Source organism: Corvus kubaryi, unplaced genomic scaffold (genome assembly GCF_017639235.1).
Source record: "Corvus kubaryi isolate FWS band 111438036 unplaced genomic scaffold, C.kubaryi_AGA036_p1.0 37396, whole genome shotgun sequence".
NCBI lineage: Eukaryota > Metazoa > Chordata > Aves > Passeriformes > Corvidae > Corvus > Corvus kubaryi.
The window spans coordinates 14243806-14269405 of record NW_024581135.1 but is presented as its reverse complement, the minus strand read 5'-3'; the positions used below and the strand labels follow the sequence as shown (position 1 = coordinate 14269405).

Sequence of the window (25600 nt, the reverse complement as noted above, 5' to 3'; positions counted from 1 at the left end):
CACTTTCAGGGACATAGCCAGCTTTCAGGACCAGGGGTCACACCAAGATACTGGTCAATGGATGAAATGAAGTGGGCTTCATATCACTAATTCTGTGAGAAGCAATGACAAATATACACCAAGAGACCAACAGGTCCATCTCTGTTGAGCAATTTGTCTATTTGGCTAGCAAATAAAATGCACTGCATTCCCCAAATGTCTTAGGTGCTTCAAATCCCTGTATTTAAGAGGGACAATTTAAACAATAATGTTGGAAGTCTGCCACTACAAAAGCTACAGAAGATCACTTAGGTTTTTCTGGAAGCAAGGAATAAAAGTCGGAAGTCTGGATATAGGATATTCCTCATCTTCCACTCCAGCAAGCATTAACTACTACTTTTCACCCACTCTGTCACTTCCTGATGTCTACCACTACTTCCAGAGATATAATTTAGCTTGATGTTTTTGTTTAAATTCTGGCTCTTGTCACTTATCATTCCAAATATCTTCATGAGTCAACAAAGCAAGGAAATGAAGTAGGAGTTCATCCTTTTCTTCTGAGTTATTTTCAAAACCATTTATAGGTTCTGTTCAGCCCAATCCACTTACTGGCTACAGTCAAAAGATGATGCAGAATTTTTCTACATAGTTCTTAAGGAACCAGCAGTGCCACTTGGCCTAAGAGCAAAATACTAAGAATCTGGAACATTTTTGCAGCAAAACAGAGAACAACTTACACAGATTAATAGCAATTTTGCAGTAAACAAATGGGGCTGTGTGTGGCCAAAAGAAAGCACTAAGACACAGTTTAGGGTTTTCTAAACAGCAAGGACAGAAACTGTATCCTATCCCACATATTCAAACAGTCAACAAATACTTTTTCTATCAGTAGCATTCACCCTTACAAAATCCTACTATCCTCTAAGGAAATTGGCAAGTTGCTCAGTTACTCTCTTCCAGCAGCAATTGAGTCAAGTGCCAGAACATCATCATCGCATTGTTTCAGAAGACAAATAGCACACCTAAAAAACCATCTTTCACTGATAGGTGAAATCCACTAAACCAAAAGAATGTAAAACTCCATCTAGCAATATAACAGAGGAAATTCTATGCCCTAAGTGTTTTGTTCACAAGCAAAGCCATATTTGTAATATCCAAGCTTAACAATCCTTCCTAAAATAAGAGTTGTGCAGAGGTCAGTTTATTTTAAGTTCTTGCCCTGTAATAACCTCCAACTGATCAAATCTTGCATTCAGTTACACACTGTCTTGTCAATATGACTGGCAGAACTTGAAGAGAACGCCGAATTCTTCAGGTGTCAATCAGAGTAGGATTTGAAGACAGTGGGTTTACATGTGATCCTGAAACACACATTGACCTTCAGATCCTTTGGTTATTTTGACAACACTGAGGAAGGCTTTGAGAAGCTAGGGTAAGTTTTCTTAATTTAAAAAAGTATCCTCTTCCTACTTGTAAACTGAAATAAATCATGTGGAATTGCTGAGATATGATGAACATGATTGCTATAATACCATTTTTGGTCAATTTTCAGAGCAGAGTCACACATTCAATATGTCTCCATGGTTCTGTATACAGTACAATTCTGCAGTTGCTTAAACTGCAACATAATTTTCCTTATTTTTGAATTTGCTGTGTCATTTTTTTAACACTTGAATTCCAATGTATAATTAAGTCTCTCATCCTCATAGTTGCAACGGAAGTCTTTGTGATACGAAAGGAATGTAAATCAAAATGGAGACAGCTTGACAGAATAACTGCAGGAAGTGTGAACTGTTCTGCTTGCTTGTAAAGTGCATCAGCTTAGACACCCCAGCAGAACATTTTAAATGTCAACAATGTTAACCATTTATTACTGGTCCAGTTCACCACAGACTGACCTGGTTTGGAACACTGCTAGATGCAACAATGCACAGAAAAGTGATGGGATGCAGAATGAGAAGCTGAAGATACCCCTGATTTTCAGACACTTTTTCTCTTTGTCCAAAAGCCAAAGACTGAATCTATGTCCACAATAGAGCGTTGAGATGCAAGTTTTTACTTGCCTAATCTATGTGCCTGTAACTATCAATGATGCTGTTGCAGACACCTCAGCACAGGTATAATTTCCTTTGCTTCCTGGAAACTGGAAATTTTAAAAATAAATCTATGTCAGGGACAACACAGAAATTACTGGTTTACCCCATGCTTTAATGCCAGAGATTTATATCAGCATTTTCACAATGCAGATCTTTCCAGTGTAAATCAGAGAAAGACAGAAAAGTGAAAAGTCTTTAAAAAAAAAGTTTTCAAAAAATACCGTATCATTCATCTCACCTGATAAAACCTCTGAAAATGAGGGTTTGGGATTTTGCTGGGCTTAAACAGGTCCTCAAAAGTTTCTCCATCTTCATGAACCAAATTCATAGAATCAATCAGTGAGTCAACAGCAGATAACTGATCCGCTAAGGCAGCAATTACATACAAAGGAAGATTAAATACCCTTGCAGATGGATGCATTTCTTGAAACAATTTATAAATGAAGATTTGCTTCACAATGTGAGATTTTCACCAAGTCATTGCATGCCACAGAATACACTGCAGCTATAGATGGGCCAATAAAAATATGGATAATGGACACAATAATAAACCCCTGCTTTATTTAAGGACTACAGAGCTAAGTCATAAAGCCTTTTTCTTTTTCCCCAAGACCTCAATTATTGTTGCCTTACTGCTTTCACTTTTATTCTTTTTCAAGATGTTTTCATTTGCAACAGAAGGTTTATAGGCCACTTTGTAAATAAGGAGAACAGTTGGTTTGCAAAACTAAATGGCACAATATAAATTTTTAAAGTTATGATTGCAAATTAACACAGTTCACAATAGCCAGCTACTGCTTTCGCAAGACAGGTTTTAGATTGGTTATCAAACTACTGCTTACAGGCAAGAAAATAGAAACTGTTTTAGAAAAACCAGCACGCTATATATACCCTGACGTGCAGGTGCCCATTCAATGCATCTCACAACAGATGAAAGAAGCGGGAGTGGATTCTAAACTACATCCACTTAAGACTCATTGCTATGCAAAACTCTCAGAAGAGCAAGTCAAGCTTTGTACGGCTGCATGTTCTCTGCAGATGCCATCCATCTCAATCTGGATACCAATAAGTGCACAGTTTAATAACACTCCACAGAAAATACTGTCTTTGCCTTTGTACATTATACTAACAGGCCATGCTGCAAACGGCTACAGAACCAGCTTTGCACCAACAGAGCAGCTGCGTCTGTTCTAATTCTAGCTAGCTAATCACACACTGTAGATCCCACAAGGTTCTGGCCATTTAATTCCCACGATGAGTTCAAAGATCAAAGGATACAGAGGACTAATCTCAGTTCTCTGTCACAGGATCCTGTGAGACTAATGATGCTGTAACCTGAGCCAGAAGTCATTTAACAGGACAGTTGAAATACTGCCTTCAAACTTAGGTCTGCTCAGCCTGCAACTGAAGTGGCAAAGCTTTGATACACATTTACACTTCAAGATGACATCACCATAATGGATACCCAAATACCTGGGTTTTCGCCTAAGCCAAAATAACAACAAAACTCAAGTCTTCATTGGAGAGCCAAATATTCTAACTCTCTTAGAGCATCTTAGAATACAACAAGCAGGTTACTTTTCCAGCTGACCAGCACATATCTTACCTGTAGGAATGCATTTTTTACTGTTTTTCAAGGATGAAAATACATATTGTCTTAGGTCTTCCATGTATGGTAGTTGCACATAGATGAGACACTGTGCAAGAGGAAAGAAAGAATAACTGAGCCTGAAGGAAAAAAAAATCTGTATCCCCAGAGTGCCATATCAGGGCTACATAAAACATACGAAAAATCTGAAGGCCTAATGTCTGTGTGCATCAAAACACTTAAAATATTCACAGAGCAACACAATTTTAATCAGAATAAAACACAGCATTATATTTTATAACATAGTAATGGCTACACTCATTTTTCTGCTTGTGGAATAAAGACCTCCCCAGCCATCTGATTCCTTTTTCCTGTGCAGAGTTCCAATTATCCAAGCTTTAAATATCCAATATATTGGCACTTTGGGAGATTTTATCACAGCTTACTGTATTTCAAAGTCAAAAGTTGGGTTTGGTTTTTTTAACGTTTCTCTGCCTCATTTTTTCTTTATTCAAATACCTCCTCCAGTTCATACCACCCCAAATAATTCCTTTCCATCCTTTATGTTTATACCCTTCAAAAGTCTGAAGATTGTTGTGTCCGCCCCCACCTCCATCACTGCTCAGCTATGCTATACATATTTAGCTCTTTCAATAGTCTCTCGTAAGAAAGATCAGGGGAAACATATGCTGCAAAAGTTCTGACATACTGTATTGCTTCTGGGTCTCTCTGCAGAAGGGTAAGAGTGAAAAATTACCTCATAGGCATCCTTAATATATGGAAAAGCTACTCCAACTTGTGGGTAGCATCTTCTATCATAAGCATAACGCACTATAGCCACCACTTTCAACTCATCCAGTGCACGAACAAGCGCAGAAAAAGCAACTGCTGCATTCTGGAGGGAAAAAAGAAGTCTACAGAATCATGCAAGTTCTTAATCATGAAATACATCTTTCACAGGGAATTCAATAGGATTGATTTAGTCAAGACTAGTTTCCATTTCAGCTATAACTTTAACACAAGCAGTTTTTCATGCTCGTAAATCAAAGAAGCAGAAAGGTCAAATCTCATCACTATAGTGGATCCATTCAAAGCTGAGCCAACTTTAGATTCAGCACGTTCCACCTTTTTCACCAGGTGTGAAGAACTCTCAGAGGTTTTGCAAGAGACAGAGAAAAGAAGGGAAGCCAGACCCTTAAAGGAACATATCAGAGCACAACAGTGAGCTTTTTACCTCCAATACTTTGGAGGTCTGTTCTAAATAACACAGTGACAGGGCACACTGTTGCTCTGCATGAGAATGGACTTAAGCACAAATTTCAGGTTCCTCATAACCTTGCTCAAACATAGTACCTACCAGGTTTTCATTATTCATGAGATACTGTATTCATTTGCAGTTTAATCCAACTTCTTTTTAACCTACTGGGCAACGAAATAGGACAGTTCTGCAAGCTGCATTAAAAGTATTTATTATAAACACAGAAAGACAGGACAATTTCAAGTGTCACTACTACTCTTCTTTGTTCCACAGCAAAATACCTTCAGCATTAAACTTCAGTTCACCTTACCTTATCATCTTTTGCAGCAAAGACCTTCAGAGCCTGGTTGCCCATGTAGTAATGCCTCTGGATCTACAGATTCAAATGGCCAAGAGTTAGCCTGACCTAAAGAAAAGGTCACTAATGCAACTGGACCAATTAAATTACAAAACAACTAACATTAGTCAAGTCAGAAACCACCAAATTTAATTACAGTGCGTAGAGGTTGAAGCCCTATATGTGCCTCTCCATTTATCACTTAATATGGGTATTCAGTCATATTGGGTAGGATATTCCCATAGCTTCCTACTGATGGGCAGGAATGAAAGACAGTGCTACTTGCAGCTGTTACCAGTCTGAGTAATACTTCAGTAATTCAAAAGTCAGCGTGGAAAACTACAGTAGTTAATACAAGACCTAAACCTGACACCACATCTATGCAATTAAATTTTTCTAGCGACGATACATCAAAAAGGAGCTGAAAAAGGTCTCATCCTTAATTAATAAAGCTACTTCAACAGCAACCCAGAGTATATACAGTTGTGCTGGCAAAGAAGCACTTCTGTCAGCAGGGTTTATTCTGTTCATAAACATGGCTGAATCAAAAACAAACAGAAAAAATAGTTTCAGCAAGGGGCATCACTGGAATAGTTGGAGCTACAGCAGCTGACACACACACACGCACACACACACAGACAAACCCTGCAATCGTAGAAGACCTGTCACAAAGATCACACACTGCTACAGACACTGGTTAAAATAACCTTTGTTAAAAAAAAAAACCTCTTCGAATTACAGTCTCAGAACTAACTTCATTGTATCTTCAATTTTTCTTTCATTCATTTCATCTTTTTATTCTATCTTCTTTATTTAGCAAATTACCATAAGGCCATTGAAGTCAATGACAACCTGCACCAGAGCACATCTGTTTACTGTACTACAGCACGATTCTTCAGATCAGATTATTATGCCTGCAATCCTTCTTTCCTGTTCTGTCTCTAAATGCTCAGGAAATTTTACTTTCAGTGTAGTATAAATAACTAGATGTGTGTATCACTACACCTTTTTTTGTTTGCAAAAGAAATTGTCCCTTTGTAATATTTTCAGGTACTATTTCTTGATTTACATGGCATGGCTTATAAATTAAAAATCAAAGTTTAAGCGGCCTCTGATCTTCTTTCCTGAGAGATGTGAACAACTCAGGAAAATAATATAAGGTGGTTCTAGTCCTTATTTAATTATGTATTTGGAGCTGTTCCAGTTTTTCTAATCAATATTGAATTATCTTTCCACCAAAGTTTTTTAAAGAAACAATTTAATATAAAACATACATTTTAATAGTGTCAGTTTTATTATTCCAAATAACAAAATTTAAGAGGAAAAACTTAAGATAATGCATGGGTCTTGAAAATTCCAGCTGCATTTAAAAACTTCCTGATATCATTATCTATACACTTTAATTTTAATCCTGCAAGCATGCCTGAGTAATTTATTCCACTGAGGGGATGTGCAGCTACTACGCAGCATAACTACTCCTGTAGCCAGGAGGCTACAGGACCAGAGCACACTTTAAGATGTAATTTCTTTTTGTTATGAAATCCAAAGACAAGAGAAGTACATAGTAAAAATTAGTCAAAAGCAATCAGTATTTAGTACATTGAAAATGCTTAAAAACAACTTGTTAATTCTTTTATGCATACTTGTGACTCGAAAAATATTCCTAAAATTAAGTCCAACCCTACAATTATTAACTATGTATTTGAAGGTATTACCACACTATCTGACCAATGATGGGAAAATAAAAATCCATGTGAAATAACAGTTTGCTCACAGAACACTATATCCCTCATCTGTTTTCCTCTTAGTTTCCATTTTCAAATAAAGTCAGACTAAGTCAAAACAGGAGGCCAACCTCCAGCATGAGAAAACTCTGCACACAGTGAAATACATCTTGCAGAACTAAATTACAATAGTAAGACTCAGCTGGAGGCTCATAATGCATGAAGAGATGCAAGAAATTGTCTCATTGGAACACTGGTTTCAGACACATTTCACTTATTAGATCCAGTTTCTGGTACAGGAGGTAGCACTCCCTAACACCTCTCTGGCCCTGGCCAATTTAGGGCACATAAGCTCAAGCATGACATGTTTCCTTGATCAGTCACTTGCAGCGCACAAGCTCCCACATTACTCAACAACTAAGTTTTGAAAGTCCTCGAGGAGCAACCAGGTTACAGTTTCCAGTTAGGCTAGCTCCCCATTTCAGTAAATCAACATAACTTCCCGACTCCTCGGTCACTATGTTTTGGAACACTGCATTGCATCTAATGACGTACCTAGCAACATGCACAAGGTCTCTGTGACACCTGTATTGTAAAGTAAAAAGATGTTTAGTTACATCCATTTGGGAGCAAGCTCCCACAGACGCTTCCTATTTCATTAGCATCTTTCCTTCATGGTAAAGGTGACGATGCCTTAGCCTTTATCAAGGGATATACTTTGTTCAGGCAGTGAGAGATTTCAAAGAGCAGGAGGGCTGGGAGCTGTCAGAACAGAAGGTGTAGAACTGCCCTATGATTTCATTTCAGTTTTGACTGGTGAAGAGAGGACTGCATGTGGACAACTCCAAGATGAGTAAAGTTTCAGCCACCCTGTGCAATATCCTGGAGAAAAAGATGGGGAGCAGCTTAACACACACAGCAATTACTTGGCACTTGCAACTCTGTACTCTCTCCTCGTGTGTCCTGCTTCAAGAACAGTTTTGTTAAGCCTTTGCCTAAAGCTTTGCTAACGCTTAAGTCTTGGATTTTCTGAAGGAAATCACCTTGTGCTGGATAACTTTTACTAAGGTACTTGCGTAAAGTAAGTTTCTTACAACTATCAAGGACAACAAATAGCAAAGTCAATACCACAAGTAGAAATAAATGCATTACAAACACCAAGCACCTCACAGAAATATGGAGAGTTTTTGAATGATTTGTCTAAGTTCTAAGCCTTCATAAATTTCATTAAAATTTCATAAAAACATAAATTTCTAAATTTATGTTTTGTCACAACAGAAAGAAGCAGCAAGTCATGGTTCACAAACTAATCCTTATGGAATTGAGAATGAATGGAGTCAGTTTTCAGGCTTGCTTTAACATTAATGTTGAGGAAGAAGCTTCTGTTAAGAAGCAGCCATACTCTTGGCTGGACAAAGCCCAGAAAGGCTGCTGCCTGAGCTGAACAAAAGACAGACCATCTTCTGCTGCAGATCTGGCACTACTATTAAAGTTTGTGAGATTAAATAAGACCACAATACCTCTGTCTTCACTTTGCAGAGATCTGAGTTCAGTGGCTCTGGCTTCACTTGAGGGTCCAATGGCCACATTTATGAGCTTCTCTCCTTTGCAAGACCACACATTGCTTACATGTACTAGAATCAGCAAATAAGTCACCCCTGCATACCTGAGTGGAGATGCCCCATTCCCAGTATTGAAACCCAATACAACACTCTAGTGAATTCAAACCAAGATCAAGTGTCTTGAATAACCCAGGAAGTTGAATAGGAAGACATTTAGTATCACACCTGAGAGGATCTAGTGAATCCCAGAACAGAAAAACACTTTCCTTCTGTTTTGTATTTCATTTGCTCTTCATCTTCCTTGGAAAAAGGAACTATATCACTCCCATACCGAAAACCTGGAGAACAAGAGAAGAGCATCTGGTAAGCATATGGGCCTACAATTTTAACACCGAAATTAGCTCTCTGAATATTTTAACAATGCACTCGTGCCCCACAGCTACGATCCACACATGCTCATCAAATTACTTTCCCTGTTAGCAAAAAAAAACCACACACCCATGGACACATTTTGTACTTCAAGAACAGCAGTTGCACTCCTTGTACATCATTTTATGTAACGCAAGTACCCTCAGAGAGCAGGAAAGAAAATAAGGGAACATCTTGCCTAACAAAGTTATGCTCACAGAATAGATTTAAGCAAATCAGAATAGATTTCAGCAAACAGATTGCAACACTCTCTGCAAACATAATACAAGCAACCTCAAACATACCACAAATCATAGCACAAGAGATGACACCAGAAGAGACTCAGAGAATAAAATGTGCTAACAATGGAAGCAAGGCACACAATGGAAAACCAAAACACTCTTGTATGCAGAACTGGTCTTTCTATATATTTCTGTGTTTTACTTCCCATGCCATACATTACAGGTATATCTCCACAAAATAGGAAGCTGTAATTTCTCAGAGGTATCATCTGTTCCAGCTGCTTATTTCCTATCTCAGCCTCCAATATCCTCCCTGTAACATCATCACTTTATTATATTGCCACAGACTAAGGATGATATCCTCAGGTGTGAAGAAAGTAGAAGGAACAGAAATAAATCCCTGGATGAAAAATCTATAAGCAGATATATTTTCCTGCAAACTGAAAAGCAAACATACAGGCAGAATGAAAGAAATTTCAGTATTGGTGCCGCAAATACAAAATATTGCCTAATCGTGACATTTCTCAAAAGATTCATCTAAGTCCAGGATGCATCAGTAGCTCTTTTAGCTTAAGAAATATCACATCACTGTCAGGGAAATCTTTTATCTCTTTTGTTCACATTGAACTGCTCACCACTTCTTTTTACTAGTATCCCACAACTACTTACTAACTGAACCAGTCAGAAGATTAGCTGACAACAGTCACAAATCCTTCAAAATGCATTCTCTGTAAGAAGTGGATTTTTTTTACACATAGTTCTGAAGTTGTAAAACATAACTAGACCATCTTTTAACCATCATTTCTGCTTAAAGAAAAGGTCCCATTGTCGTTGGGACTTTATCTGATACTCCTATGAAAAATCTATGAATGCTAGAATTGAAATAGATTAAATAAAAAAATACAGCTTCTTCTAATTTTCAATTTATGTTATTCAATTGACAGCACTCTCTGAATACTGTTACTGAATAGTTCTGCTCTTTATAGTTAATATACTTGCCCTACTTCTGTGGGATTGAAACAGCAAAGGAAAGGAAAAAAACTAGTAACAAAATATATCTATACCATCACAAAAAATGAAACAGATTTGCTTAACACCATTTTTACAAGTAAGTACACTATTTCCTGCTCTTTCTGGGGCCTGTAGTCTTCTAAGGAAACTAATCTGCTCAGAAAGAAGCTGCAGGTCAGAAAAAGTACTCTGCATACCACTACTTCAGATTGATCCTGTTGCAGTACAGCAAAGCTAGTACTCTTGAACACTAAATCTTCCTTTGATGGCTTCATCTTTCCAGCTGCAGAATAACTAGAGCAGTTGCTCATCTACAAAAAAAGCAGCACTATGAAAGCAGTCATGTTATCAGTACAACTGAAGATCTAAAAACAGAATAGTGGTAGCAGAACTACTCACTACAGAAGTGAGCTACGGCTCTCCACAGAGCACAGTTCAGGAAGCTGTAGTGCCTTCCAAGCTCCATCTGCTGTTATTATTATTGTTGTTGTTGTTTTGTTTTTGTTGTTATTAGCCCATTATTATTATTCCTATTATTGTTATTCTTACTACTGGAAAAGTCAGACTTTTAAAAATATGTGAAGACAAAGACTCTCATGTAACAGTCTCTGTGTTCCATCAGCCTACAGAGCTTACATTCTAGGATCACAGCTAGGCTTCAAGGTATAGAACTAAAGGGCCCTTGGGTGACCTAAGAGTCCAGCCATTATCTTCCCCTTGTCTTCAGGGTGCACATAAAGATGTCATACCTTGAATAGTATCATCTTTCTGAACCTCTGTCTCATCATCATCATTCAAGCAGTAAACAGTTTCTTTTTGCACATCCTCTTTTCTGAGGGTTTTAGCATCCACAATTGTCCAAAGTTTTTTCACCCTCTCTTCTGTGACCTTGATATCAGAATTCAAAGAAAAGGAATGTTTAACATTTCAGTGGGATCCAGAGTACTTACCAAAACACACAAAAAAAATCCTTAGCCTGAGTGCTGCATTGTTTTGCTAATAAAGAACTAATAAAGACAGTGTCAAATGACACATCTCTGGCTGCCACCACAGTGCTTTCAATACTGCTTCATCTGTATGAGACCTAAAATGTGAACTGTAGCATATTGACAGCATACTTGTCCTGGTTATTCATTAAACCTGTAGGTTAAGCCATTTGTGGAAGTCTTTCGGTCACAGGATACTGTGTAACTTGCTTGCTATGCAATTTACTACTTCCAACTGTATAAATACTTTTGACAAAGCATTAAGAAATATATTAAAGATACACTAAGATTCAATGTTCATTTAGCTTGTTTGGCCAAGTTTTCCATCAGGCTTACTACACTACAGGATAAAAATACCTTATATTACTGCAACTTCCCCAAAAGGCAAAAAAAATCCCAGCTGCATTATGGGACTGGGAAGGGAAAGGAGGAGTAAGTATTTACAATGAGTGAATGTTTCCCAGCTACAGGGAAATAAAATTGCTTTCTTTTCTCTCTGCTTAAGTGAAATTGATTGTATAGTTAGTACATGAGAAGAAAAATGTAGAGCTGAGCAGAAAACAGTAAAGACAGAATATATTATGACAGTATGACTGCTGTATGACCTCAGGCCAGTCACTCAGTTCATGTTGCTTCTTCTCCCAAACTTATTTTATTTTGTGTGTAAACGTCTTTGGGAGGGGACTCTGTCTATTTGCACAGGTCTGGCACAATAGCCTAATAAAAATTATTAATAACTATATATCGAAAGTTGATGTCTTTCAAGGATAGTACACCCATCTCTCAGAATTCAGATACATTTCACCTTCATAATATCAGACTCAGTTTCATGTTAAAATAACAAAATAATTAATCCCCATCTCACCAGATCCCTCAATACTGCCACACTACACAGTTACCTATTAACTATTCTCTAACTAGAAATTTGCACATTTTATGTCTTTAAATACACTTACTTTTTCCTAGCACTGATTAAAGTGCTAAACTAAACCCTAAGAAAGAGAATGGCCCCAAGCTCTGCCAAACAGTACAAACAAGCTGAAAAAACAGACCTTTTATTCCAAGTCTGAAATAACAACAGATGTGATTTGAAACAATGGCCGGTAAAACATTTACATCCACCATTTTACACACACGTCCAAAATTCCTCTTGTGTCTAGGGCTTAAGAAATATATATAAAGTCTCACATATCACTGATGCTGAATGTAAATCTTCAATCACAGCATTCTTAATCAGGGTCATCAACTTCAATACCATTAAGTGCCAGACTAGACAGCAGTTACTCCTACTTCTGTACCTTATGAATTTCAGTTATTCAACGAGTGTATGGTTAAGTTAAAGTTGCTGTGGGAACCACAGCTTTAGATGTACTAAACCACAATTTTAGATGCACTGGCTTCTAAGCAAATAAAAATCTCTATCCTAATTATTTGGATGTTGTTTTATCTTTTATTTTCTTAGCTTCAAGGAAAAAAAAACATGCAGCTGCACCTAACTTGCTGCCAAATGACACTAAAACATATCACTTTATGTACTTACTGATTTGTAGGCCACAATCCTTATAGACAAATTAGGACCAATAGTGAGCTGGCAGGGCCAAGGGATAGACTTCCTTTCTATTTTCTTAAACATTGAAAGACGTTCCAGGCTCTCTCTAAATGAAGGAATCAGGAAAACAGAAATGAACTCTGGCAAACTGTAATAAAGTATTATTGACAAAACACTCTCCTTAAGGAAATGCAGGAGTTCAAACTGTTTCCGATCAGATTGCATAAAGCATTAGAAAATAAACTGTATCAATAATCTTATCATTAACCATTGTCGGAAAAGATAACGAAAAAAAGAGGTGGTACAGTAGATTATCCCCATCTTGAGCCTTTATGATGGTGTGACATTAAGGCTTAAAGGCACTGTGTTAGGTCTAGTGATAAAACTACACAATTGCTTCTTAAGCATTTTACATTTATCTGTGCTCACCCAATTAGGGCATGTAGTGATCTGAACAACACAAATTAGAAAAGGCTCTCTAAGTGGTAAAATGCTTTCTGCAGTGCAGCTGAAGAAATACAGAATCCAGTTGCAATTAACAGGATTTTGTTTACGTAGAAATTAACTTTTGACACTTCATTTTATACAGTACTAACGAACTCGTTAATTTAAGAGCATTCTGTCAGAGTGAAGGAAGTTACTTCAACTATTTCTAGCCTAACAGCAGATATACAAGTTCAAAAAAACACAAAAAAAGGAACTGCAATGAGTTTATACTAAAAAGTGTAAACTTAATTGCACAACTTTTAGCAATGGAGTCCAAAATTTAAAATTCACAGTAATTTATAATATATCATTGTGAATTCAAATAGGCTTGCCCCCCAGAACAGCTTTCAGCTAATGCAAACTATTTTGGCTATTTGGCTGTAAAATCCCAACACAGAGAAAGCTCTCAATTTTTTTTCTTTCATTGCATGATAAAACAAAGATAAAACAATACTGAACTCATCTTTTTCACATTGTGATAAAACCTGGAATCTACCACTCTCTTGATGAAAGCACTTGTCTGGCAGAAATCAAGATCAACTCCTAAAAACATCAGCAGAAACTTCTACTTGGCATTCTGCTTTTCAGGTTTCCTAGTATGAACAGGGTTGATTTTTCAAAATTCTAAAAGCACAGTGAAAGACAAAAATGCACTGGGATTTTTAAATGAGATAAACATTGGATTTTTAATTTTTTTTTCCTTAGGGAAAGGAAAGAAGGATTTTTTTCCTAGCAATAAAGACATCAATACAGGATTTTTAAAAAGAACCTTCTACTACATCATACTGCAACACATACATTCAAGGATGAGTACGAAGATCAAATACATAAGTGCCAAATGCCTAAAAATGTAATTTAAGCTCAATTTATTATCTCTATTCTTTAATTTCTTATATGTATAGAAGAAAAATGTTGCCTGTTACCAAAGATGACACAGTCAATAAAACCCTTGCAAATGTACATTTCCACTTGTATTTTATAAACACAACCTTTCTCCTCCACTCTGCAACCCTTCCCCCAAAACCCAGAGGCAGCAGAAGTACCTCCTGTCTAACAGACCGAGTATCATGACTTAAAACAACACAACAAAATCTCCTCACTCACTTTCCTGGCATGGCTAATTTATTTTTACAAGAGTTGAAATATTTTTACCAGCAGGAATAATGAATCTGGGAAAATGGAGAGTATATCTGAGTTGGCCAATTATCATGACAGACTGGCAAAACTGACTTCTTAAAGCTTGATAAGCAACTTAATTGCATCTAAAACCTCACATATTTTTAAACAACTTTTGCAACTAAAGCTTTAATCTACTAGCCAAATGCCTATTTATCCAGAGATTTTGGATTTCCCCTGAAAGTATGGCACAAAGACAGCTTGTAGAGTAGAAAGAGTCTGTGATAAAAAAAGTATAAAGAGGCCAAGCCACATGGTAGGTTCATGCATATGGATTATCCTAAAGGATAAACGGGCCAGGAAAGATTCTGCTTTTCTGTGCAGTCTTCTAAGCAGTGACAAAGCCTGCTTTTTTCTAGAGACTCAGACTGCTCTGTTGACTATTACAGAGACAGTGACACGTCTCTTCACTAATGCTCAAGGAGCAGCTTCACTGGCTGCTGAGGTGCAAAGCTGACCACCTGAGCAGGGGGAGGGAAAAAAATCCCACAAAGAAATTGATGAATTACAGCATACAAACCTACAGGGACGACCCTCATCTAAAAATTACCTTTAATAACCATGTTACAGCCATGGTCTGCTAAGCTTCCTGAAAACCACACTGTCTAAAAGATCACTTTTCATAACTGTAGAACAGAACTACTGAGACAGTAACATCAGACCATGATAAGGCACATAGATGCATTTTGTCTGTTTCCCAACTGAGATAACACCTATGTGGAAAAGCCTTGGATATATTAGTCACAAGAAGTGAAAAATCATCTTTCAATTCTTGTATTAAGAATGCTGCTGAAAAAATATATAGTTTGTCACAGTGGCACAGCAAACTGTGATTAAAGAGCAGGATTCAACAAACAACATTTACTCAAAGCATTTGTGGGAGTTTATCAAACTAGTGAGCTAGAAGAAGTCCGTGACCAAGGAACAAAGGCTACCATTAAATGTAGATGTTCAAGCTGCACTATGTCACAAATTCCATCTCCTTCTAAAACATGTTTTTGAAATTAGATTTATAAAAATGTTCCCTCCAAAATCCTCCAACACTAAAAATGGAAGAAAATTGATTTTTTTCTTTAAATGGAGATACAGAAAATTCATTTTCCCCTGAAATCTGTAAGCTCTTCTACTTATTCTAAAGCCACTGAAGAAGCTGTATGAAATGGACTGAGTGTACATTAAGTCATAAAATTCACTGACTTCAATGACACTATGATACGACTGATTATTTAACTTCATCTTTTGGAGAAGAAATCAGAAAGTAAATCTATAGTACAATAAAAAGGATTAGCCAAATTTACCTGAAAGTATAAATTTCTTCCAGCCCTCCTTCTTCATCCAAAGTATACATCAGTTTCCTCACCACATCAATACCTTGCTTCTGTTGTTCAGTTAAATCCTTTCTTGGAAAAGAGTTTCTGTGCATATGGGCATGTACACTGGCACTTGTATCTCCACTTCCATCATCAACACCCACTGAAAATGGCAGACTAAGAACACAAGAAGAAGCAGTAAGTTTGACTTTCTTCCTTATTAAAATAACCAATCAAAACAAAAATGTTCTCAGGATCAACGATTTCTATCTAGCTGCAGTCAGATGTATAAAGAGCCACAGGACTTGCAAAACAAATTCAGTAGTATTTCAAGTCTACTTGGCATTGGTAATGTCTTGACCAGAGTGATGCACCAGTTCTGAGTAACGTGCATCAATAAAGACATCCACGTACAGGAATAGAGTAGACAGTAAAGTCAATGCTGATTAGAAAGTAAGATCCATTAAAAGAGACTGAATAAAAATAAAGCCTGTAGAGAAGGAAATTAGAGGGCAAGACAGCCATAAATATACAAAGCTGTTGCAGGGAGGAAGGAAAAAATCAGTTCTTTGTATTCTGCCTGCACTCCAATCACATCACGGAGTCAGGTCAGATAGTCAAAAACCTGATAAAGGTATTTCCAACTATAATCTCTAAAACCAACTGCCTGAGGAGAAAGAAGAATCTCCATCACTGCAAATCTTTATCAGAAGATTAGACAAACACTGCTCAGCAATGGCAGGCATACACCTGACCCAGTCCGAGGTAGAGGATTGCTCTAGATGACTTGTTAAAGGCCATTCATGCCTGTGACTCTGTATTGGCTCCAAATGCCAGCAAGCAGGACATTCTCTGCTGTGGAGCTATTAGGTATTTCCGGAACAAATGTTACTCTTTGAGGTTTTAATAGCTTAGAACACTAGGTGAATTTCTGACTGAAGATGACACATTTTTCCTGCACTTCATGAATCAGATTTTAAAGTTTAGCCGGGGGTTATAGATAAAATGATTTTGCTGCTCTTCAAAATATAGGAGAGAGAGTTAACTAAGTATAACAAACACAGTAGAGAAAGATGTGTAAGATCCTCTACCCTGTGCCCCTGGAAACACCTGCAGATTTTTCAGGTCTTTCATCTTTTCCAATTTTGAAAGAACCACATGATACCTCTTAGCACATTTCCACAAAGTGAAATAAGTTTAGCATTGTATTATGTTTTTCAGAAGCAACCTACAGATCTCTGCCATACTTTCACCTCATTAGTCCTCACTAAACTTATCCATGAAGCAACACATAATAAGCAGAGTTAACACTATGCACAACAGCGTCACATATAGCAAAATTAAAGATCAAGCTTCAGCAAAGTGTTTGGTACCTTTTTAGGAAGCAGATTCCACTGATAAAATACAGAAACTGTATTTTTAAGTTGATATGGCAACATCAAAAAGCTTCAAATCTCTGATAGGTAAAAGTTAGGCTACGTTCACTCTACAATGCTCAGAGACTGCTGTGATTAGAAGTACGTAATACCCAACACTACAGCATGTGCTTGGCACCTGAAAACAGGGAGGAAAACCAACCATCTGCTGCAAGTTACAACCTAATCTATAAACAGGGCATAAGAGATGGAAGCATGGGTTACAACAAAAGGACAAGTTATAGCAAGAAATTATTTTTAAATGAGCGTTTTACATTTGTACATGTAAAAATCAAATAATCCTTTGCTCGTGTGGCTGGGAGACAGGGTGCAAATCTGCAGCCAACGCTGCAACAGCAACGTTTCCTTTGTGCTTCATAGACAAGGGACCAGCAGCTAAATACCAGAGCTCCAAAGATGTACTCTGACTGGCAGAGGTACTCAGATTCATGGTGTCACACCTCCAATGCCAACAACAGCTCAAATAAGCCAGGAGGGGCATGTCACATTGGAAGCATAACTGCTTTTGCTGTGTAGACAGAAACTGACATTTTTGCATTCAGCCTCCCCTAAGCAAAAGCAAAGCAAAGATTTTTTTGTGGAGGATCAGTCCATGATTTTCAGTCACATTTTCCTACCTAACCCCTCTTTTATCTTCCAGATGGGTTGGCAAATAGTTTAGATGAATTTATTATTAAGTTCACAACATTGTTCATTACAGAATGCTGGATCTAGGTAAAAGTACATGGTCAGCAGTAAAACTAGGGCTTTAACTTTCTCCTGTGTAAGTATTTATTATAAACAGCAACACACAAAGTTTTACTTTTAAATAAACTCTTCTAGAAGGCTCACAGCTTCCAGTTGCCATCACATGCAACAGCTAATACAGACCTTAACACCAGCATTGGTTCTTCAGATCAGTACCTATATCTACAGCGTGACAGTCAAGGGATTCCTGTTCTAACACTTAAGACACTGTTTCCATTTTCCAAGCCTGTCATTGTGAATATAACCCTTCTCTTCAGACCTGCTCTTCTACTGACACCAGAATCAAGCTATTCATATCTGCAATACTACCTCATTATTTCTTCCCAGTAACTTCCTTACCTAAAAGGATCTAGGCTGTTGCTGTGACAAAACCACTGTTTCTGAGACTATTTTTGGCTGTTTCCCAATTCTCTGCTTATATTGTTCTTTTGTCTCCCATTTTAGACTTTGGCTCTAAGCTATAAGATTAAGTGGAGAAGAAGTCATCATCTTAACATTTATTTGCACATCACTTAACCAAGGGGACCTGGTTCATAACTGGAATTCATGGTATGTATAACTGATAGAAGTACTTACAATAATCATACTACTTACTGGTACACCTCTAAAGAAACCATACACCAGCAGATCACCAGCTATTTCAAGATAATTATTAAGAAAGAATAATTTCACTTTAAAAAATGGCATAGTATAAAACAGCCATTTACATACTTACAAAAACTGAAGTGAAATTCCTGTTTTCTTCAAGTTAGCAATGATAATTCCCAGCTGATCCTCACTGACAGGACTACTAAGGTCTGTAAACAGTTCAATGTGTCTCTTCTCATATTTCTTTCCTCTTAAAATAGAAAAAACATTTACATTTATTGAAAATATTATAAGGCCATTTTTTAATTATTTCCTTACAAAATAACAACAAAAGTAACATAGTTGTAATTACTTTTACCAAAGAAATATACTCGCAAAATGAAAGAAGCAAAAAAACCTACTTGGTAGAAGTTGCTCTATCATAGGTTATTTCATTTATCCTACATGTTTATATGATTCTCCCTCCTACCCTAAAATTGAGGACTCTAGCCCTGTGACCGTATAAATCACTAACTACATCTAAATGAATGGAATTCTGCCAATTTTCACCAATGTGGATAAAATGCTAATAAAATATGTTAGGCTGTTTGTGGATTACACTGGTTATTTCCTTTGCAGCTGTAAGTCTGTTCTTCTGGAAATGTATTTTAAATTACTGCTGCTGGTGGGGGTTCCATTTTAGTAACCTAATTCAGTAGATTCATTGGAGAAGATGGACTGTCAAGACAACTTAATACACTAAGAAGTAGTAACAATACAGATCAGGAAGGCTGGCCAATGACAGAACAAAATTCAGTTGAATTGGTACAGTTTTGATCTGGATAATCAAGCATAAAAGTGATTTTCTTAAATTTTTACTCAGCAGTATTTTCTCAAATGAAGGTAAACTCCATATCACAGCGGCTGGTGTATATAGGCAACAACAAAACCAGTTGCTCCATAGCTATTCAAGACTATAATGCCATAAACACAGTAATTTTCATTCACAACTCAGTTTTAACCATTAAATGGATACAGCTTTCCACATTGATTAGACCTTATTCATAAAAACACAAGTTGCATCACCAAGTCTAGTCTTCTGCACTCACAGTTAGATCATATAACCTTTTTAGAAACATGTTCAAGCTGTGGTTTGAGAGGAAGTGCAGTTACTTTCCTTTCCCTGCACCATTAGTTCAGAGAGTGTTAGAAACACCTTGCCAGCCTAAATACATTCACTGGCAACTTTGTAACACCTGATGTCAACATTTTTTCTCAGCTTAAACAGTGTTTTTTCCTACTGCACCTTTGTTTCCTACAGCCTGCAAATTTTACAAACAGCCACTTCATCTCCAACAGTCTTTAAATCTTTAGGCTGAACAAGTTCACCTTTCTAGTTTTGCCTTTTTTTTTTTTCCCCTAAAATGTACCATCACATTTAAACTTAGTAGCCCTTTTCTAAGCATTTTAACATCCAGATTAACACTTTTTGAAAATAGATCACAAGCAATGTGATAGAAAGTGAAGCCTTTGTGCCTTCTATAATGGCATTAATACTCTCATGGCTCTACTACAAAGCTGCCAGTTCCCTCAGAAAGCTCTCTGATTGTCTGGAGAAGTCAGATGTCTCAGGATTCTTCAGAGACAAACTTCTGTAGTGTGCTGTTTATCTTTAACGTTTATTTAATTTTTTTATTTTTGGGTTTTTTTTTAAGAAAGCACTTCCCATGTTTATACATACTAGAAATAGAAGACTGACAAGAAATCAGATCAGTGCAAAGTCAAAATTCTGTAAAAGGCTTCGGGTTACATACTCACATTGTTTCCTTCTGAAGCAAGTCCATACACACAATAATAGCATCCAAAACTAAGCAAAATTAAGAAAAACCTCAGAACATAAATCAAGTAACAAAAAGTGTTTTTCTTAGGAAACAATTTTATGTTTTCACTCCCTCTCAAAGACTGACAAACACACATTTTAGTTAAGAAATACTCTTTTGAGATAAATACTTTGCAAATAACTCATGTGCAAGCGGTTCCTCTATAACTTGTTTGTATTGTGATCGTGTCTCTGCCTCACTTACCCAATGGAACACTAAAAAGACTGCTTCAGATCCCAGCCTCTTAACTGTCAATGAGAGACTCAAGTCCAATGAAGGGACAATCTAACCTTTAGAATGTTACTCTGAATCCACCAATAAAATTTCAATACATGATACCATTTTCCGATGCAAGTTTTTCTTCTAACCACCTGCATCTGACAATCTCATCACTTCTTCCTCATCACAGTTTCCATTGGGAATGTGTGAGCCAGCTGGCCGGCTGCACACTTCTCTGAAACAGCTCTGACTGCCTGGATAGAGCTCACAGCAATCATTTTATGGCCAGAGAGAGACAACACAGGAAATTGAACTGTATGTAAATGAAACACATGAAGGAACACTATATGGATCACCCTTTAAAACTCTTCCCCTTATATGTAACTAAGAGCAGAATACATTCAAACATGAACGGCATTCAAACCACGACGAGATATTTGGCAATGTTAGAAATACTTTATAAATAAATAAATCTGGTAAACCTCTATTCTGCTCTCTCTGGGGTGGAGCTAGTTTTCTTCAAAGTAGCTGGCATGGGGCTGTGTCTTGAATTTGTGCTGGAAACAGTGACGATGATATAGGGATGTTGTAGTTGTTGGTGAACAGTGCTTGCACAGAGCCAAGGCCTTTTCTGGTTCTTGTACCACCCTGCCAGTGAGGAGGCTGGCGGGGCACAAGAAGCTGGGAGGAGACACAGCAGGGACAGCTGACCTCAACTGACTAATGGGATATTCCACACCACCTGGCATCACACTCAACATGTAAAGCTGGGAGAAAGAAGGAGGAAGGGGGGATATTCAGAGTCCTGGTGTTTGTCTTCCCAGGTAACTGTTAAGTCTGATGGAGCCCTGCTTTCCTGGAGATGGCTGAACACCTGTCTGTCCATGGGAAGCAGTGAATAATTCCTTGTTTTGCATTGCTTGTGTGCACAGCTTTTAACTTCCCTATTAATCTGTCTTTATCTCAACCCACGAGTTTTCTCCCTTTTGCCCTTTCAGGTCTCTCCCCTTCCAGCTGGTGGGGGAGTGAGCAAGTAGCTGTGTGAGGCTGTTGCCAGCTGGGCTTAAACCACGACAGTCTGGTTTCTGGTACTTCTGCTGACTTATTTAATAAACAATATTTCCATTTTGTTAAAAAGCATAAACCAAGTTCTGTAATGCTATTTTTAAAAATACATGCCTTATTTGAGGCCTAAAATTATATTATTATCTTTGTTCTCTTTCACTAACAGAACACTTCATAAAAGCAATGATTCCTTAAGGCCAAGGCTATTTCTGTTAGCCTAAAAGAATGTCAAAAAGCAGCTAAATTAGCTTTCAGACAAACTTACAACCACAAATTAGCTCAACTCTAACAGCAGTTAAAACTTGGGAGGCTGAGCCCAATTTCACAACACTGACTTCCTGTCTCCTACATAGCTGAATCAGTTCAAGAAGTGCTCTGCAGCAAAAGGATACAGTCTGCCTGTTCAGAGCCTGCTTTAATCACATCTTGAATGTCTTCCAGCAGATCAAAATCTGGCATCTTTAGTGACCTATGTACAGTAATGTTTTGGTATTGATCCTCACTGGCAAGGTCATTTCTAGTGCCATTAGTGCCAAACAAAACTACAGCAACTTCATCTTTACTCTCAGCAAAAACCTGCAGATACAGAGAACACAACAGGTATAAAAACACAGGTAGATTCATACATAACTATGTTAGGCAGATTACAGCAAGCTGAACTCATTTTGAAACATTAATTACAATGGATTTACTGGTTTTTTACTTATTCAGTGCTATCCTCTCAAAATGTAATCTTACAGCATGTTCACAAAGTTAGATATAATTAAACTCACAAATTGACAAGAGGCTATCTGGGACAAAACAAATAAAATTGGCTGATTCAGTCCTCGAAATGAGTCTTCTGTGTGGCAATTATTAAGTGTTGAAATATCTTAGAGAAAGAAACTTTTCCCTAAAAGTTTCTACTGCCCTGAAGAAAAAGGGTGACCAACCCAACTATGACATCTCATGCACAAAAAATACAGCTGAAACAAGGAACACTGTCACTCCCACATAAACAGAGACCAATTCTCACTCATTCCTCAGTTATTTCAATTATTAGTAAATGAGGAAAATATTTCACATATGTTATTGTTTCCTCTCCCTTTTTAACACCTGTGAAGTCACACACACCTGTCGCTGCACAAATTTTGTCATAATCTTCTTGGCTTGGTCAAGTGAAGACTCTTCACCAGGAGAAGAGCTGCTCATTGTAAAGCCCACATCCAGGCACAGCACTATTGCCACCTGGAAAGAATAAGTAAGAATAAAAAAAAAAATATAAGTATAATTACTTAAAAGGTTAAAAGGGTACACACAAAACCAAAAAATCAAACTACATTACAACTGGTTTCTTTTACAGTACTGTTAATAAGAGATAATGGTGGGAGACAGAACTGGTAGAATTGCACTGAAAAGAAAATAATTTAATCCTGTACCATGTTGCAGACATTTCAGCGGAAAATACAAAAAAAAATCCTCTGTTACACAATAATCTGTAAAGGGCATGCAATTTCTACACAACCCCCTGAATGTATTAGGGATCTAAGGGCTTTTCTGCACTAGGAAATTAAACAGATATTTTAGTTGACAGTTGCAAGGATGAATTCCAGTTTCAATTTAGGGGCTTAAATCCCTCAAGTTAGTCCATGTTTTTGCATTTCTGATCACCTCTTTAACTGATCTATATGAAACAATGCCCAAGTCTGCCCATAAATCCATTTATAAGCTAGAATTAAATAAAATTGTTTCTTGCAATTTCTCATTTGATTCTAAGTTCCTCTAAAGTTTTTCACAGACTCCCCTTATCCTGATTCATCATACAGATGAATGTAGTTGCAAGAGCAATTCAGCAAAATGATACCCTGCATGTCCAAGGCCAGCTCAAATTTATTCTCATGGATTAAACCGAAGTTCCCTAAATATACAACAAAAACCTTGCTTGATGGGCTGCCAGTAGATTAAATTACACTGGCTGAAAAAATTATTGTTTGCCCGAACACAGGAAGGTTGGAGCCAGCTGACTTGTTCTAAAATAAAAAATATATCCAATTCCAGAAGAAATGAAGCTGCCAAAAGGATGTGGGCAATAAATCATAAATCTGTCAAGTGACACAAGATGCAGAGTCTGCTTCTGCAAAGCAAAATGGATGAACAGAGAGAAAAGGTGTTGGTCTAAGCTCTGCATAAGGCCTTTCAAGCAACTCCAAGTACCTTTCCAAAGACCTGCTGAAAGAACCTGACCCTTTTTGTCACCCAAATACACAAGTCTTAAAACCAAGTTAAGGAAAACTTGCCCAAGTTAGCAGTCTAACGCTCTGCATTAGCAGCTCTCAAGCTATTTTTTTATCCTCCTTCTTTTCCCAGAATACATTGTGCACCTCCCCTGTCATTTTAACAAGCACTGGTTTAATCCCCTGCATCCTCCAAGGAGAGGAAGAGAGAAGAAAAGAAAAAAGGCTTAGCAGCAGAGCTTCACAAGTTGTCTGGCAGGTTATACTCAGTCTCAGCACTCTATTCCTCACTCTGCCTTCACCAGTAGCTTGCCTGGGAGCTGGGAATGAATGCCTCAGTGAGCTAGGTCTGCAGAAGCTTAGAGAAGAACAGAGGCAGTTACAGTGCTCTCTCAAGAGCCTTGTCAGCGCCCACCTCCAGCCTGAGGAATTACTCTACCAGCATCAGCAACTGCAGACCCTCCTCAGCTTGGTGCTGTCCTGCCTCAAACCACACAATGGCTGGCAGCCAAATCCATCCTGTTGTCCAAAAGAAGTAAAGCTCTCTTCACAGGTGACAATAGAGAATGACACTAGAGAAGCCAAAGAAGTGCAGGAGCAAAGAGCTGCTGTTTTCCTTACAAAACACACGATCGAGTGTCAGGTGCCAACACGCTCCTCTGGAAGGCAGCAAACCCAAGCTCGGTGCCCGTTCAGGTACGTGGAATCCTCCTTCAGGAAGAGGGCAGGTCCCTCTTTTGGTAACCTTCCTCTCTGTATCTCTCCATCTGTTCCTAACCTCTGGGCATCTCACCCAGTGCTGCTGCTGGCAGGTGCAGGGTCCCAAGGGACACTTCCCCGATGCTCCGCACGTGTGACCGCAGGACAGCACTGTCACACTGAGCTAAACCAACCTGCTCTGCTCAAGTACTGATAAGGGCGATATGGAACAAGCCTGCCTTTATCGCTGACCTCTCGGTGCTGAAGTAGCTGTAATAAAGCAAAGGGAGAGATGGCTACAGCAGCACAGATAAAGCTGTGTCTAACAGATACCAAACTGCCCTGTACCACAAGAGACCTAACACAGCTTTCACCAACAAGATTCCTTAAACGCACCACACATACAAACTGCATTTTCAACAGAGCAAAAACAGTTCTACCATTATTTTAGCAAGAGCAACGGCAATTACTGCTGCGGGAGCTGCACTGTGCTCCAAAGCAGGAACACTGATTCCCTTTGAGCTAGGCAGCTTTGTACCGCCAGCGGCCCGCCGGCCAGCACGGGGAGGAGCTACCCGGTGTCAGGGATGGATGCATGTGGGTGCCCGGAGGCGGCGGGACCCCCGCACCCCCCGCCCTCACCTTGCCGCTGGGCGCCATCGCGCTCGTGCCGGGACGCGGTGCGCCGCGCTCAGCGCTCCGTCCGGCACCGCGCCCCTCCCGCCCCGCGTCCCTCCGGGAACACGGCGGCGGCGCCTCGCGTTCCGCGGCGGGGGCAGCGCCGCCTAGCGGCGGGCGGGGCGCGGGCGGGGCCGCTGCCGGCTCTGCCCCGGGCCGGGCCCCGCGCTTGGGCCGGGGCCGCTTCGGGACGGGCGGCGGGGGGAAGCCGCGCTGGCTACGGCCGGGCTATGGAGAGGCAAGGGAGATGTCGGGTGGCCCCCGCATCTTTCTCCTCAGGTCTCCCCCCACGTCAAAGTGCCGCATCTCGCAGGCGTGGCTGTCATTTTGGCCATAGTGCAAGCAGAGAGTAGCCAAGGACAAGCCTGGGGTGAGTGGACTGGG

At 38.7% G+C, this 25600-nt stretch overlaps 1 protein-coding gene across 2 annotated transcripts in view; it reads right to left on the bottom strand.

The window, feature by feature from the left end:
• Window positions 1–25279, bottom strand: part of XRCC5 (X-ray repair cross complementing 5) — a 50258-nt gene extending 24979 nt beyond the window's left edge. For both annotated transcript variants that reach the window (XR_006018168.1, XM_042040998.1), the window contains exons 1-13: window positions 25181–25279; window positions 22740–22853; window positions 22019–22202; window positions 20281–20329; window positions 18611–18733; window positions 15701–15889; window positions 12732–12846; window positions 10955–11093; window positions 8770–8882; window positions 5232–5294; window positions 4421–4558; window positions 3682–3772; window positions 2314–2441 (exon numbers count right to left, since the gene is read on the bottom strand). Coding sequence is in view for 1 of the 2 variants with exons in the window: in XM_042040998.1 (XP_041896932.1) it covers window positions 2314–2441; window positions 3682–3772; window positions 4421–4558; window positions 5232–5294; window positions 8770–8882; window positions 10955–11093; window positions 12732–12846; window positions 15701–15889; window positions 18611–18733; window positions 20281–20329; window positions 22019–22202; window positions 22740–22853; window positions 25181–25198 (1464 nt within the window). In the remaining variant the exon portion in view is untranslated. The remainder of the gene's footprint in view (window positions 1–2313; window positions 2442–3681; window positions 3773–4420; window positions 4559–5231; window positions 5295–8769; window positions 8883–10954; window positions 11094–12731; window positions 12847–15700; window positions 15890–18610; window positions 18734–20280; window positions 20330–22018; window positions 22203–22739; window positions 22854–25180) is intronic.
• Window positions 25280–25600: the final 321 nt, after the last annotated feature.